This window comes from Simochromis diagramma, unplaced genomic scaffold (assembly GCF_900408965.1).
Source record: "Simochromis diagramma unplaced genomic scaffold, fSimDia1.1 OVJJ01000321.1, whole genome shotgun sequence".
Taxonomy (NCBI): Eukaryota; Metazoa; Chordata; class Actinopteri; order Cichliformes; family Cichlidae; genus Simochromis; species Simochromis diagramma.
The window spans coordinates 2,803,787-2,818,700 of NW_024386772.1; the positions used below are offsets into that span (position 1 = coordinate 2,803,787).

General features: G+C 39.9%; 2 protein-coding genes across 2 annotated transcripts; both read left to right on the forward strand.

Annotated features, from left to right (window-relative positions):
• The first annotated feature begins 2,614 nt into the window (after window positions 1–2,614).
• On the forward strand, window positions 2,615–4,349 carry tmem220 (transmembrane protein 220). Its single transcript, XM_040042497.1, has 6 exons — window positions 2,615–2,765; window positions 2,842–2,871; window positions 2,971–3,031; window positions 3,265–3,388; window positions 3,620–3,679; window positions 4,202–4,349. Exons 1-6 carry the CDS (start codon window positions 2,664–2,666, stop codon window positions 4,332–4,334), a joined length of 510 nt encoding a protein of 169 aa, XP_039898431.1. The 5' UTR covers window positions 2,615–2,663; the 3' UTR covers window positions 4,335–4,349.
• A 278-nt stretch (window positions 4,350–4,627) lies between these two features.
• Window positions 4,628–9,086, forward strand: LOC120740254 (protein SCO1 homolog, mitochondrial). The gene is made up of 7 exons (XM_040042483.1): window positions 4,628–4,959; window positions 6,387–6,506; window positions 6,840–6,930; window positions 7,087–7,284; window positions 7,370–7,462; window positions 8,530–8,645; window positions 8,728–9,086. Exons 1-7 carry the CDS (start codon window positions 4,810–4,812, stop codon window positions 8,860–8,862), a joined length of 903 nt encoding a protein of 300 aa, XP_039898417.1. The 5' UTR covers window positions 4,628–4,809; the 3' UTR covers window positions 8,863–9,086.
• Window positions 9,087–14,914: the final 5,828 nt, after the last annotated feature.

The window sequence follows — 14,914 nt, forward strand, 5'->3', positions numbered from 1 at the left end:
TTAGACATTTGAAGATCGTGTCACTACATTCACAACTAAAAAATAAATAAAAATAAGAAAAAAACCCAAAGTGTATTTGGTGAATGTAACAACAGAAAAAGCATTTGACTTGCACTTTGTCCCACAATCCTCCATCATTACCAGTTGGGATTTTAGTCAAAATCCGTAATGGGATACCTGGCAGCCAAGTGGACACCAACACTAACTGATTGTGGCAGTCATCCATTCTCTGTCTTGACTTGCTGTACAGGGTAACCAATCATATGCTAGAGTCTGTTGGCGATTGACAGCGTAAATTATTCCATGATGCACTGCAGCACAGGAAATACAAAATAATAAAACAGTGAAATAACTCAGTATGTTTTCAAATAAAATGAATGGATATTTATTAAATCAATTATATTGTATTGTATTGTATTGTATTTATTTACGGCTTGATTTCATTCATGTAACTTTATTTATTTATTTATTTATTTAGTTATGTCGTTTTTGGCATCTTTGTCCCTCCATACATAAGTAGCGGTCGACACGCGAGCAGCAGACAGAACCGACGTTCAACGGAGTTTGTTTCAAAATAAAATACAGCAGTGCTTGGCTAAAATGTATTAGGAGTCACATCAATGTCCTTAAGAGATATTATAAGCAGGAGATATGACACAGAATCCTGAATTACATTTTATGGAATAAGTGAAATTTAATTGAAATTAAACTGAAATTGAGGTAAATTGACTATATTAGATTAAAAATAAGTATCTAGTGGAGTTTCACCTCATTTTAGCTCACTGCCACATTGATTAAACCTGTTTGTGACTCAGTGTGCTTTCAGTGTACTATCCTGCAGAATGTGTAAAAGCGTGCCAAGAATCAGCCTTCACAGCTCTACATAAAAACATCCAAATTACCAAAAAGCTTTTGAACATGTTGCCCTTCTTCCTGGAATAATCTACAAGCTTCAGGCTGGATACATGTTAAAATAATAGTGTCTAAGGTTGCACTGAAGTTCATCTGAGGTGAAACCTTTTTGCTTCTTGTTTTGAGCTGGATGCTGTGTTCACTCCTTATACTTCTTATAGATCACAGTTAATTTAGATAATTCTCGAAATAAATGCATGGTACATTTAAATTAATATTCAGGGCACACTTGATTGTCACAGTATAAGACAAAAAAGCAAAATGTAAAACAGGCAAAAAAATCAGTGAGAAGTGAAAGAGCAGTGACCCATGACCAGCACCTGCTAAACTGTCTTGTGTTGCTGCTTCGCTGCACCTGCTGTCACTTTGATTTGCACCAACGTAATAGATTCCCAATGCTGTGTGCACACGTGTAAATCAAGTTATTATGTATTTTAATGCCATTTTTACCACATACAAGCAATGTCAAAGCTACAGTTAAATTTTGTGGGCTTGAAACAACTAAACAAATGAAACTTTACTAGTATAATATAAGAGTCTGAGTCTGCTGATTTAATACAAAAGTGTTAAAGTAGTGTTTACACATTTATATTTAACAAAAGAAGAAGAATGAAACAAAAAAAATAAATAAAAATCTAAGCAGCTTTGTTCGCTTTAGTTTAGATTTTCAGACATTTTTCTTTCTTTTCTGGTCTTTGTTCTGACCAGTGACAAGGTTTATACTCATGGTACTTTTATTTTGTAAAGATATCATAAATCTTTGCAGCAACACCTCCGCCCAGCCACCATATTGGTGCGGGGAACTACTGTAATTCCTAGTGCATTATTAAGGCATATAAATATATATCATAACCGGGATCTCCATTATTAAAATGAAAACATTTCATGTCAGAAACGTCAGAAACTGGAGACAAATAAATGCAAACCTTCAAGTGTTCATATTAAAACACACACACAGAGAAGGAGCTTCTGTAAAATGATATTTAACTGCATGCTTTGTGTAAGTAATGTCGAAACATAGCCTGTTCCTTTTTGCGGTTTTATTTTGAACATGTTAAAATAACACAACAACAACAATGACAACAAAGAAAAGACAAAAATACAATAAATCAAACCTAACATGAGGAAAACAAAACAATCCTCATCCTGATAAAGCATTTAAAGGATTTAGATCATATTTCCCTGCTGTGGAGAACTTTATCAGCATCTTCACAGTAGCAGAATATGGAAAATTGTCCCCGATTCCATCTTTAACTGGTCTCAGAACCCCGCTGCAAGATGGCGGCGGCAAGGACGCGTCTGATTAATCGGATAGGGCGTGTCTTCTAGCAGACTAACGTCATTGCGGACTTTTGAAATGTGTGCTCGATTTAACGATCAAGGTGTCCAGGAATAAAAGGGTGCCAGGTTTATTTGATGCTTACGTACACGTTTGTTTGTTTGTTTGTTTTAGAAGATGCTTGCGGGATATGACATATTAAATTAACAACTTTAATTACTTTTTTGTGCAAATTTTGGAAAATTAAACAAAATAAAAAGTAAATATATAAATAAAATAAAGAAACAACGCGATAGTGAGTGTCGTTTACACCGCCTGTGGTCGATGCATCCGTCAGCAGACGTGATATATATCGAACGAACCCATCACGGTTTTGACCAATTTGACAGCCTTGCGGAACTGCAGGTGCGCCTGCTTTAAAACGTGTGCACGTCCCGTTGGCCCGGGCGGGGGAGTGAAACAATAAGCAGCTATGGGAGAAGTTTGTAAGCAGAGGAAGCCGTGGCTTCGTGTTGTTTGGCAAATCTGCAACGTTTTCATGTGTTTGTTCTTCGCTCTGGCGTCGTACGTCCAGGTGAGAGTTTGATTTCTTGTTCTCTCAGCACTTCTTTGAACTGTGATCAATAACTATGTCCTGACTTCCGCTGCAGATCAATGATCCAGATGCAGGTTTATGGATGGTAAGTTTACACAAGAGTACACTTTTTTTTTTTGGTCCATGTTTGTAGACATTTTGATCTTTTTGCACAGTTTATTATAAACACCACCCTCTTTTTCAGGCTGGTTACGGCGTCCCTGCAGTCCTGAGTGCGTGTATTGCTGTGAAGCCTCGTGTGACAGGTACAGGGATGAGTTTGGAGTCATTTGCCAGTAGATGCTTCGCTTATTAACAATAAAGTCCTCATATTAACGTGCATGAAGCTGGTATCTTACTTTGCTGCTGAACTTTACTCGTGCATTTCCCCAGTGCACGTAGCGCCACCCTGCGGCTGTATCCTGACTGTGCAGCTCGTTGCAGAGTTTGGGTTGTAATTTCAATTGTTTTGCCTTCATTATTTTTGTTTCCTTTTCAGAGACTTTGCCCTGGAGGCGTGTTGCTGACCTTCATGTGCTGATTTCCAGTGCGATCAGTGCCATGTTGGGATGGACGCTGTACAAAGAGAAAACCGCACAGATCTTCCAGAAGGAGGAGGGCAGGTACGCCACACCTCACCCGATCTGAGAAAAACAAACCGTTTACGCATATTTAGGCTCTCCATTCAAAAAAAATGTGCTGCCTGTCAGACGATATAAGTATAATGAAGCTTCACTTCATTAAAGGCATTCTGCTGTATCATTATAGTTTAATTCTGTATGAAACACTAATGTAACATATTTTGCAGATTATTATTTTTATACATGGATATTTAATAGTTTTTATCCCTTTAGAGAATTTTCAGGTCTCGTTTTGACTGCAATTTGGCTCCTCCTGTGTCGCCACTCTGGAAGGTAACAGATTTAGTTTGAATCTCATTTCCATCTTATACTGAGAACTTTACAAAATATTTTTGTCTTTTGTTGTTTTGTTTTTTCTTAACTTTTTGATTATATTTTTTTTTAACTTTCAAAAAACTTAACTTTGTATAGTTTTTTTTTTCTCTGTGTGTGTCTGTGTGTGTGTGTATATATAATATATTATAATAATTACTGTGAGATTTCTTAGAAAAACAATTTAATCCTAGTGATTTTTCTGTTCATTTTTCTGAGGTAAACTCAGAGAATATCCAAATGTTACCTCATATTTTTGTGTCAAAAGAATATCCTCTTCATGTTTCTCTTTTTTTTTTAAAATTTAATCTCAGCTAATAAATTTAGCATTGTTAATTTTTTTTTTCTTTTTGTCTGTTGTTTTTGTTGTTGTTCTTCTTTTTTCTGCCTACATTGAGCCTATAACTCAACCATACTTTGTCCTTTATATTTCATCTGCTCTCTGTTTTCCTTTCCTCCCCCCTCATCTCCTCATTTTGTCAGAGCTCCTATCGGGATACTGAGAGTCTCCACAGCTGCTGCCATCACAGTCTTCCCATTTGTGGCCTGGCTTTATTACCACATCAACAAGGATCTGAGATCAGACTGGCCTCCACACTGTACGACTGCCATTTAGACATCAGCCTGTTTTGGCTGATGAAACATGATTAAACACAAATCTATGACAGCTAAAATGCACTGATCCGTTTGAGTTTTTATTGAACACTTTTGTAAAATAATTAATAAAAATAAAAAACGTTTATTATTTAAACTTTATCTTCTGTTAAATCAAGTAAAATAAAGTGAATTTAAGACCAGTCTAGTCTAAAAGTAAACCTTTTCCATTCTTCGGGTGGCAGCATAGACACGGCCAAATGAGACCGTAGAAGAAGAAGGTTGTGACGTATTTTCCTGTGTTTAGTAACCGTTCCCTGGCTACGGATCTGAGATCAGCCACTTTAGCGCCTTGTGGGCTATTTAAAACTAGCACCGCTGCAGTATAACTGATCTGAGAACAGAAGCCAGTCCGCAGAGTTCCTGTTCACTTCTCATGCTTTACCAAAGCTGTAGCGGCTTCCTGCTTGTTGTAGCGGTTCTGTTCAGGTCCAACCATGGCTCTGAGTGTGCTGTATCACAGCCTGGGCTGCCGGCTGCTTCACAGCAGAGTCTTACAGAGTCCGGCGAAGCTCACACTCGGCGCTTTACCGAGGCAGTCGGCCCTGAAACACACGCTGTCCCCGCGGAGAACTCACTGCTACCTGGTAGGTCAAACCTGCCTGTGTCCGCGGAGCTAGCACACTTCATTGAAACATTTAACAGTTAGAGTCATGTGGCAAACAGTCAGATGATCCCGGTCTTTCTTTGTAGTTTAACCAGGTTTTGTGTAGTGACAACAATTTCAAATAGTTTTAAAATACTCATTGGCAAATAATTTTGCTGTCTGTATCGCGCGCGCGGGGGGGCGGGTACTCAATAATTTAGAACCATCTCCATTTACACCTGCTTCACCTCCTAACAGCACCACCTTAACCTAGTTTGGAAACTAGATGAGCCACAGACCTTGTGAACATTGGTGCTTGTTGATATTGATGTCACAGCTGTGGGCGATCAGTGTATTTGATGAAATATTAGCTCTTGATTTCCGTGACCTGGGAAACACAACGCGACTGGTGTGATCAGCCCATCAGGAACTTTAAGATTAAACCTTTGTGTCCTTTATCGACCTCGTAGTATTTTTGTGTGTGTGTGTCCGGTGTGAGTTGAATTGTGTGTCATTTGTGTCAAAGTAGGCAACAAGGAGGGAGTCCACAAAAGATGTGTACTTTAATAAAAGATGATTTATTAAACATAAACTAACCAAGACACAAACATCAAGGAGAGTTGATACCTGGTGGAATGGAAGAGACTGAGCAGGTCACCTGGGCCGGCTTTTATAACCTGGAGAGCACAGCTCAGCTGCGTTAGCTGACAATCCTTCCTCATCAACCAGTTATTAATAACAGCAGGCCAGGACGTCTTTGATTACTTTTTATATTGACTGTGTAAATCTGTCTATTCCTAAATGTGACAACCCACCCACTGTCAAACACCACTAAATATAAAAAGTACATACAAATAAGATGGTAATAATAATAATGTAGCAGCTTTGGTAATGCTAATAGGGGAGTGTAGCTAATTAAGCAGTGTAATTATTACGCTGGTCCATATGTAATGCCTACTGTATGTAAAGCTTACTGTCACAAACCTGGATTTTAGATTGAACCTTCAGGGCAGCAGCGAAATCCAGCGTCTTTCAGCTGAGACAAGAGGAGAAGATAAAAGAGATTCTGTGGAAAGATCACTTTAAAGCAGTAACCTTTGCCTCATTTATGAGCGCTGAGCTGTTAGAGGTCCAAGAGTAGAGATGACTCTCAGTGCAGTTATCATTGCTGCAGACGGGGGCGCTGCTGTTCCTGAAATCAGAGATAAATGCCTTTGTTTTCCAGACTTACAGCAGTGACTTTAAGTAGTTAAGAGGCTGCTTTAACATTACTGCCCATCTTAGCAAAGAGAAATGCATCAGCCGCATTGATGACACCACCCCTGTATCCACTGACCTCATTTGAAACTGTGGCCATATTTAACTGCAGCATTTTTATATTTTATGACTTAAATCAACTCACAGCTTCCTGTGCTTGCTCATTGACAGGTGAATGGGAGTCAGCGGCACACCTGCAGAGCAACGCAATGGCAGAATCAACACAGCTTAAGAAGGTTTTCCTCGATGCCTCCTCCACCCTCATCAGGAGATAAGCCAAAGACGTCTGGGGTAAGAGTTAAACGTTTATGTTACAGCTGATCCCCAGCGTGATCAACTCCATTTGTTCTCAATTGAAATTTTCAGACATTAACTACGTTTTAAAGGTTTCTTTTGTCATATAGGGCAGGGACATGACTGACATTAGGGCCTGTAGCAGCAGTCTGTAGCAGTCTTCTCCCCAACTCAGCTATAACTGATTTATTTAAGGTGACCCAAAGGATACGGAGCTGTTAAAATAAGCTTACCAAGAGTTTATTTGCAGGTAGAGAATGTCAAGACATAAATATCTGTATAACTATACCCGTTCAGTCCTTTTGCTTCCTTTGTGCTTCCTCTTTAAAGCCTGTGACGTGGAAATCTTTAGCAGTAACGTTTGCCATCGGTGGTGCGCTGCTCGGAGGGATGAAATATTTTAAGAAAGAAAAGGAAGAAAGTAAGTATTTCACTGGTTAATGCGCTCTAAGACTAAACTTCAATGCCTGTATAGAAAGAAACAGCAGACAGACTGTGTATTTTATAGATATAAAGGTTAGATAAAGTGATAGGGGTCCTAAATGCCCCTCCTCTGTGACTGTGTTGCAATTGGCAGTGATTGAAAAAGAGAGGAACAAGTCGATAGGGAAGGCGGCGCTGGGAGGCCCGTTCTCACTCATCGATCACAACAACAAGCCCACCAAGAGCGAGGACTTCCTCGGCCAGTGGATCCTCATCTACTTCGGGTTCACTCACTGCCCCGACATCTGCCCCGATGAACTGGAGAAGATGATCGAAGTGGTGGATGAAATAGGTATTTAAACCGTTTTTTATTTGCAGCGAGAAGTCAAAGTCCTGATTTTACTCAACATCTGGCTTTTTTTGTTGTTGTTTTGCAGACAAAATAAAAACTTTGCCAAACTTGACGCCGATCCTCATCACCATCGACCCCGACAGGGACACACCAGAGGCCTTAGCTACATATGTGAAAGGTAAGAAAGCAACGTGATCAAACTGTGCCTCAGTACACGCACATGACAACATTTTCCACTATGACGTCACAACTCCAGCTTAGTTTTCTGTAATTTTTGTAATTCATCTTCTCAGAAGAAAAGCAGAGGTATCAACTGAACCCCTGCTTTTATAGAACTATTAGACTTCTATTAGACAAATAGAATATTTTTCATTTTCATAACACCTTAGTGCTTCTGTGTGTGTATTTATATGTACAAACACTCTTTTGTAGCTAAATACCAAGTCTGATAAACTGATGCTAGAACCTAACAGCATGTCTTTTATCCTGTCTTCCTTCCCTCACCCCAACCAGACTGCTGCCCTCCCTGAGCCTGGTTCTGCCGGAGGTTTCTTCCTGTTAAAAGGAAGTTTTTCCTTCCCACTGTCGCCAAAGTGCTTGCTGATAGGGGGTCATATGATGGTTGGGTTTTTCTGTGTATATATTATCATAGGGTCTACCTTACAATATAAAGCGCCTTGAGGTGGAAGGAAAATCAACACATTTCTGTTCATCCAGTGGTCAAAAATAACAGCAGACAGACACGTGCAGACATTTCTGTCAAGTAACGTAACACAAAACCTTTACTGTACACAGATCGATGTCCCTAAAAAGCACTCTGAGCCAGCATCACCTGATGGTCAGACTGTGAGAGGACAAGAATTGATTCTGTTTGGTCTGTTTGTGCTTTTTAATGATTGAGGAGAATAAGAAATATCGTGACTTATGTGAGCAGTGTTGCAGTGGTTAGCACTGATGCCTGACAGTGAGGTGGTCCTGGGTTCTGTGTGGCCTCGAGCTCCAATGACACTGAATGGGATAGGTGTTGAAAGCAAAAACAATGCAGGTGTGCACAGATTCAGATCAGGGACAAAAAGTTGCAAATAAATAAAGTTTTTGTTTTTGGAGTTGTGGTTGCAGGTCTGCAGGTGAAAGTGGTTTGTGTTGATTAGAGCTTCTTGATAAAATCTGATTATTATGCCGTCATTTAGCTGCTTTACTCCTGTGTTTCTAGGTGTTAAACTTTCTTACTGTCTCATCTTTCAGAGTTTTCCCCAAAGCTGATCGGTCTGACGGGAACGACGGCTCAGATCAATGAAGTTTCCAGAGCGTACAGAGTGTACTTCAGTCAGGGGCCAAAGGATGAAGACAACGACTACATCGTGAGTTACCGTCTGCTCTCAATCAGCTCCCAGAACTCATGATTTCCTTCAGTTACTAAATTTATGTGTCTGTCTTCTGCAGGTCGATCACACAATCATCATGTACCTCGTGGGACCCGACGGAGAGTTCGTGGATTATTTCGGACAGAACAAAAGAAGTGTGGAGATCACCAACTCGATAGCGGCACACATGAGGAGGTTCAAGAAGGGAAAATGAGCAGCAGCCCATTAAAGCGGACTCATCCTCAGGCGTGTCTCTGCACCACTGCCGTCTTATCTGGGCTTTTATTTATTGTGGTTACACTACTCCATAAAGATACATATCTGCAGTGACACTCGGTGGTGTGCAGTATGCCTGATATTTGCATCTTACTTTCTATGACTCTGTGATCATTTTGCAAACTGTGGAATAAAAAACAAACAAACCCACACACAGCCAAATGACCTCGATATAGTTTTTTTTTTTTTATTTCAAGCTTGAATGACAAACATTTAGCTTCATGTTTTTAATGTTTGATTTTTAAATTAAAAGTGGACCTATTCTTTTTTTTTTTTCTCTTCATATCAAACATGGCTAAACTTTCAAATAATGTGTCAACATGCATGTGCGTCACACATTAAGGCTTCAGACTCGGAAGACTCTAAATTCTTAGTTTCAGCCTGTCTTCTTTACCACTGTTTTCTCTGTAACATGCCACAGAGCACGTCATATCTATAATGTGTTCACCTCGAGTAGCCAATCAGAAGAACTCGGCCTTAAAAGAAGAGTGATGTGGGCTAAAACAGCTGGTTTCAATGAGAGGATTGGAGGGACGGCACCAAGACCCAGTATGGGCTAAATAAGGATTGTTATTGAACAGAGAATCATGCAAAGCTGCTCTAGTTGGGTACAAGCTGCAGGATCATGAATAGGGATGGGTATCGTTTAGGTTTTATCCGATACCAGTACCAAACCGGTACTTTTGAAACGGTGCCGGTGCTTAAACGGTGCTCGAACCGGTGCTTAAAGAATGGAGAACGCAAACTTTGTCCGAAAACCTCTCCTGTTTAGCCATTTTTTGTAAAAAGATAACAATGTTCGCCTTTTCTGCAGCTATAGGGGATTTAAGGCATCACTCTGGGCTGGAAGCAGTGCTTAAACAATGGAAAAAACACAAACGTTGTCCAAAAACCTCTCATGTTTAACTGTTTTCCACTTTTTCTTTGGTCATTTTAGCCTTTTTGGCCAGGGTGAAGGGAGCATCTGCCATCAAACAAGAAGACAGCCTCATGTAACTACGACAGTGTTCATGATTCATGAATGACACCACAGCAGGCTAAAAAATATTAACTTTGTTCACTTACTTTTAAAAAAACATGATGTTTAATGTCTTAAAATATAGAAAAGAAAGAGAATGTGGGTGATTATGGGTTTAATTTTTATAGCTCACTTTGAAACACTTAACATTGAAAAAGAATACTGTAATTAAAAGCCAGGAGATGAGATTTAAAGGAGGACACGGAAGTTGCTTGTTTGGGAGGGACAGCAGACGGGGAGGATTTGAAGCAGCAGAGGGAGTCTCCAGGTCACACGTGATCATAAATGTGTTGGTGACTCTGTGCCTGCAGTTTTATACAATGCAATTAAAATTAACTTTAGGTAACATTCTTTAAAAAAACTGCAAGCAGGTGTTTCTTTAAGTGCAGCTACAAAAATCTATGATGAGACCGGCTCCCATAAGAACCACCCCAGGAAAAGAAGAGCAGCAGTTTCCCCTGCGGCAGAAGATCAGCTTCCAAAAGCACAGCAGTTACCAGTACCTCGGGTCAGAGCTCACCTCGGTGCTTTTTGCAGTTCAATCCGGAGACACATCACAAGGTCTGGACATGTGGAAATGCTGCAAAGAAATTAATGAGGGATCATTAAACTGGTAAAAACTGCTGAGATAAAGAAACAAAATGAAGTGTCTAACAGATGTTAGACTCGTGGAAACCTGGACTTTGGTCTGATGTCAGATCAGCTGTTTTAATTAGATGCTGAGAAGGTGAACAGATGGTGTCTGCATTAATCGTTACCATCATAAAGCATGGAGGAGACACTGGTGTAGGGATGAATTATCTACTGAAACTGTTGGACATCTTTTCAGAATTTGAAATCACCATGGATACCACAACATCCTGCGGCGACGTCCCATCCCAGCTTAGCGGGATCAGTTTTTTAAGAAGGAGGAAGGAGCTAAAATACCCCCAGGCTCTGTGAGGAGCTCACTGAGCAATGACCTCAGCAATCACATGACCTAAATCCAGGTGAGATGGTTTAGGAGTGAATTACAAGCAGCCACGAGGCGTGTGCAAAGGCAGTATGAAAGCACAGGTGTCTGTGATGTTTTATAGCTTGGGAGACTTCAGTATCATTCTACACCTTAAAGAAAATGAGTGAATAAAGGTGGCAGATAGACAGAGACGGAGAAGGACAAACTCTTGACCTTTCATTCTGGAGGCAGCTGCTCAGACTATTGAGCCTCGAGTATTTGGACTGATTAATAAGGTGACAGGAAGAAACTGTGTGGATGGAAACTGTTTTCATAGGCTGGCAAGACGTCTAATTCACCAAACGCCAGCAGCAGGAGTAACTTTTCCACTACAGATGAATGATCAAATACCAGAATTTCAGATTAAACCATGTAATCTATCTTTCAAGTAATCTATTATTTGGTGATTATTTTCTAAGGCAGGGAAATAGTGTTTGAAGGAAAAATCAATGGGTTAAATCAATGGGTAGGAGAGCAGTGTATAGACTGGTGTGTTCTACTGTAGCAGGAGCTGGATGTATTGTGTTGACAAAACTTTATCAAATCTCATTTTTGTAGATATTGTATTACCTGGTCTTTCCAATATTCTTTCTCCTAAATTGCTACACTTTTGTCTCTCTTTGCCGTCACTGATGTATGATGTTTTGAGAGAGGTTTAACATATCAAAAATATTTAGTCTTTGTCAATTTGTGGGGCTTTATGCCCAAAAATCATAGCTATCTGTATCAGTCTGTGACATATTCCTTCCTGATAGACTCGTCTGATCATCTGCTGATGAAAATTGAATTCAAAACACTTTCGCCTCATTGTCAGCGAGTCCATGAAGACTGAGCTCAGCCATAATGCATAAGTGTTTTTAGACAGCCCTTATCCACAGGCTGATTGTATCATTAAAAAACGCACAGTTCACCATTTGCTGGATAATTTCCACCGTCCTTTCCTTTGGAAGAAAATCTCAACCATTATGTAATCATGTCTAACAGACAACAAAGAGGGACTGCGATCTTACCACCAGCCAGTATTGATTTATTAATATCCCTTCCGCCTGTGCACCTGTTGTAGTTCCTCCTTTGGAAATCAGATTAGAAAAGCAAACACAGCAGCCGCTTGGCCCTCCGAGGCCAGACACCACCCTCATTCCTGGAGGAGAGGGGGCTCTCAGCGCTGACTGCTCTGTGGACCATCCACAGGGGAACACATTGATTTCTGGATTAAAAGGCTCTTACACAGAATATATATATGTATATATATATATATATAAAACTATACAAACTATACATTTTTACACAAGTGAAACCTCATGTTAGACCTCTTTAATATGTACCAGACTGAGGAGGAGGATTATCAACACTAGGGGGCAGATCACAGTACTTTTCTGTTTTTCTTTTTGTTTTGGGGGGATTTTCTCCACAATCAAAAAGTTATCAACAGTTTGTAAATGATCATATCTTGCATAACTGTGACACAAAGTTTTTGAGGTTTGGTTTGGGCTTCTTGAAGAACATTAGGGATGCAATATATCAGGAAGTAATATTTTCCTTTTTGTTGCTTTTTGTTTGATTTTGTTGTTTCTTTTGAATTTATTCACATATTTCGCACTGATTTATTGTCACAACAGTGCTTCACTCTGTTGTACATCTGTTGGCAGAAGTGTCGTGTAATAATAAAAATAAAGAAATATAATAAAAAAATCTGCTTCTGTGCTTTCTTTTTACTTTCTTTTTAATTCTAACCGAGGAGCAGTGAAAGCTAAAACTAAGCTTCATTCAGACTGACGATGCTGTCAGGCTCCATCAACACCTTCCACTATCGCTCATTGTGTGCAGATCAATCGTGTTGTCAATCTAAATGCAGTGGGGCGCTTTCTTTCTTTGCAGCAGCAGCTTTGGCTCAGAAATGACACAAATCTGTGCTGGGCTTAATCCTAGTCCAACAAAGCTGACTATGAGCTCAACAGAAAGCTTCTTGCACATGTTTGTGGCAACATGATTAGATTTTTAAAGAATTTATTGGAAGTGTGCTTTGCAGTTGTACTTTGATGCGGATCCTTTTCTTTCCCGTTGACCTCTCACCCTGTGTATGTGCGCTCATCGTCAGATCTGTTTTCCGTCGGGTCAAAGCTTCGGTCTTTGCACCGCACAAGCAGCTGATGGGGATTTTCTCCCTGCTTCTTCTTTTTCATCCCGCAACCCTTAAATTCATATCTCATGGCCTTTTCACAGTCAGACTTCAACATGCACATTTGCTGCCGTGTTGAGACATGACAGAGGGGTCGGGGTAGTGTAAGTCCCTTTGCCTGTTAGGCCCACGCTTGTCTTCCCAAAACCAATTATAATCACAGCTGTTGCCAGACCTTCAAGTGACATTAGGAGGCTATTAAATCAGCGCCAATTAGACTGTCTGTGATGCACTCCCAGACAAAATGCCCATATCACACGGATATTCTTTCTCAGTATTACCATATCATTTCCTCTGCTGTGAGAAGGAGTAATTATAAAAAGTCAAAGTTCAATCCATCAGGTGGAATTTACCCTCAAATGGAATGCAAGAGTTGAGAGGGCCATTTGTTTATGAAGCATATGTTACAGTTTGCTGTTGTCATAATGCTTAAAATGCATGTTTATTACAAGAGGAAACTAGCAAGTACATCACTATTATTTGTCTGTAAATGCATTATTAATCCATGAAATTACAGTGAACATTCTTTTATCATTTCTAAGGTGGCTTAATCAAATATTGACCTACAGTCTGAAGTTAAAAAATGTCCCAGTTTTATTTGTATGAACTCGTGGGCTGTAGTTCTGTTTTGGAGCCTCAGATTTGCATTTTTCCGTCTCCATCTGGTTTTCTTGAAACTGGACATGATATGATGAAAGTGAATCTGATTAAAAATACAAGAAACACCTCATGCTCATCAGCTAATGACTTCTGATTGACCTATTGTTAGCTAACTGGCATATCCTGATTTATCCCGGTTTCTGACATAATAATAACAACTGTAATTTACTAAATGACTTTCATATTATATTTAGCATCAGCTCCATGGTATCATCACATTCACTTTAAATGTGAAAGCTACCCGGAGCCAGCATCAGGGGCTCACAGGCCTGTCTATTCCTAGTGCCAGTCCTGAGCCCTGATAAACGGAGGGCTGTGTGAGGAAGGGCATTCTCCATGAAACTGGTGCCAAATCAAACATGCAGATCCAGCCCCTGGGAAATAAGGGAGCAGCTGAAAGTACCATCTTCATATTGTATTCATTATGACTTTAAACAAGTGAGTGGGCCCATAAACTTTGGGGGGAAGTGTTGACTGAGATCTTAAAGCAGTTGACTATTACACAGGCAGAGGAGCCTCCTCTTGCTGATCATTAAAAAAAAAAAAGCAGGTTTAAGGCACTTCTGCTTTGACTTCACTTTGCAGACCACGAAGGTATGTCCAGAAAGTTTATCATGAAAGATAAAATTCCAAAAATATAAGAGAGAAGGCAGTAGCAATCAAACAACACACACACCTAATGAACAAGCACTTGGCGACAGTGGGAAGAAAAAACTCCCTTTTAACAGGAAGAAACCTCCAGCAGAAACAGTAGGGGGGTGACAGAGACAAGACAAAACACATACTCTGGAGCAGAGCCAGAGATGAATAATAACTAATCATTAAATGCAGAGTTGTGTGTAAACAGTTAAAAAGGTGAGTGAAGATGAAACACATATCCAGCCCTAACTACATGTTTTATCCAAAAGCAAAGTTTTAAGCCTAATCTTAAAAGTAGAGAGAGTGTCTGTCTCCTGAATGCAAAATGGGGACGAAAACGACTCCAAGAGTCCTCACAGTGTTACTGGAGGCCAAGGCAATGCCATCCAGACTATTATTCTGGTCGGACGCCATGTTATTAATATTTTTAGTGGTAAATACAATAACCTCAGTTTTATCTGACTTTAGAAGCAGGTCTTTACGTGTTAAAGGCATTCCTG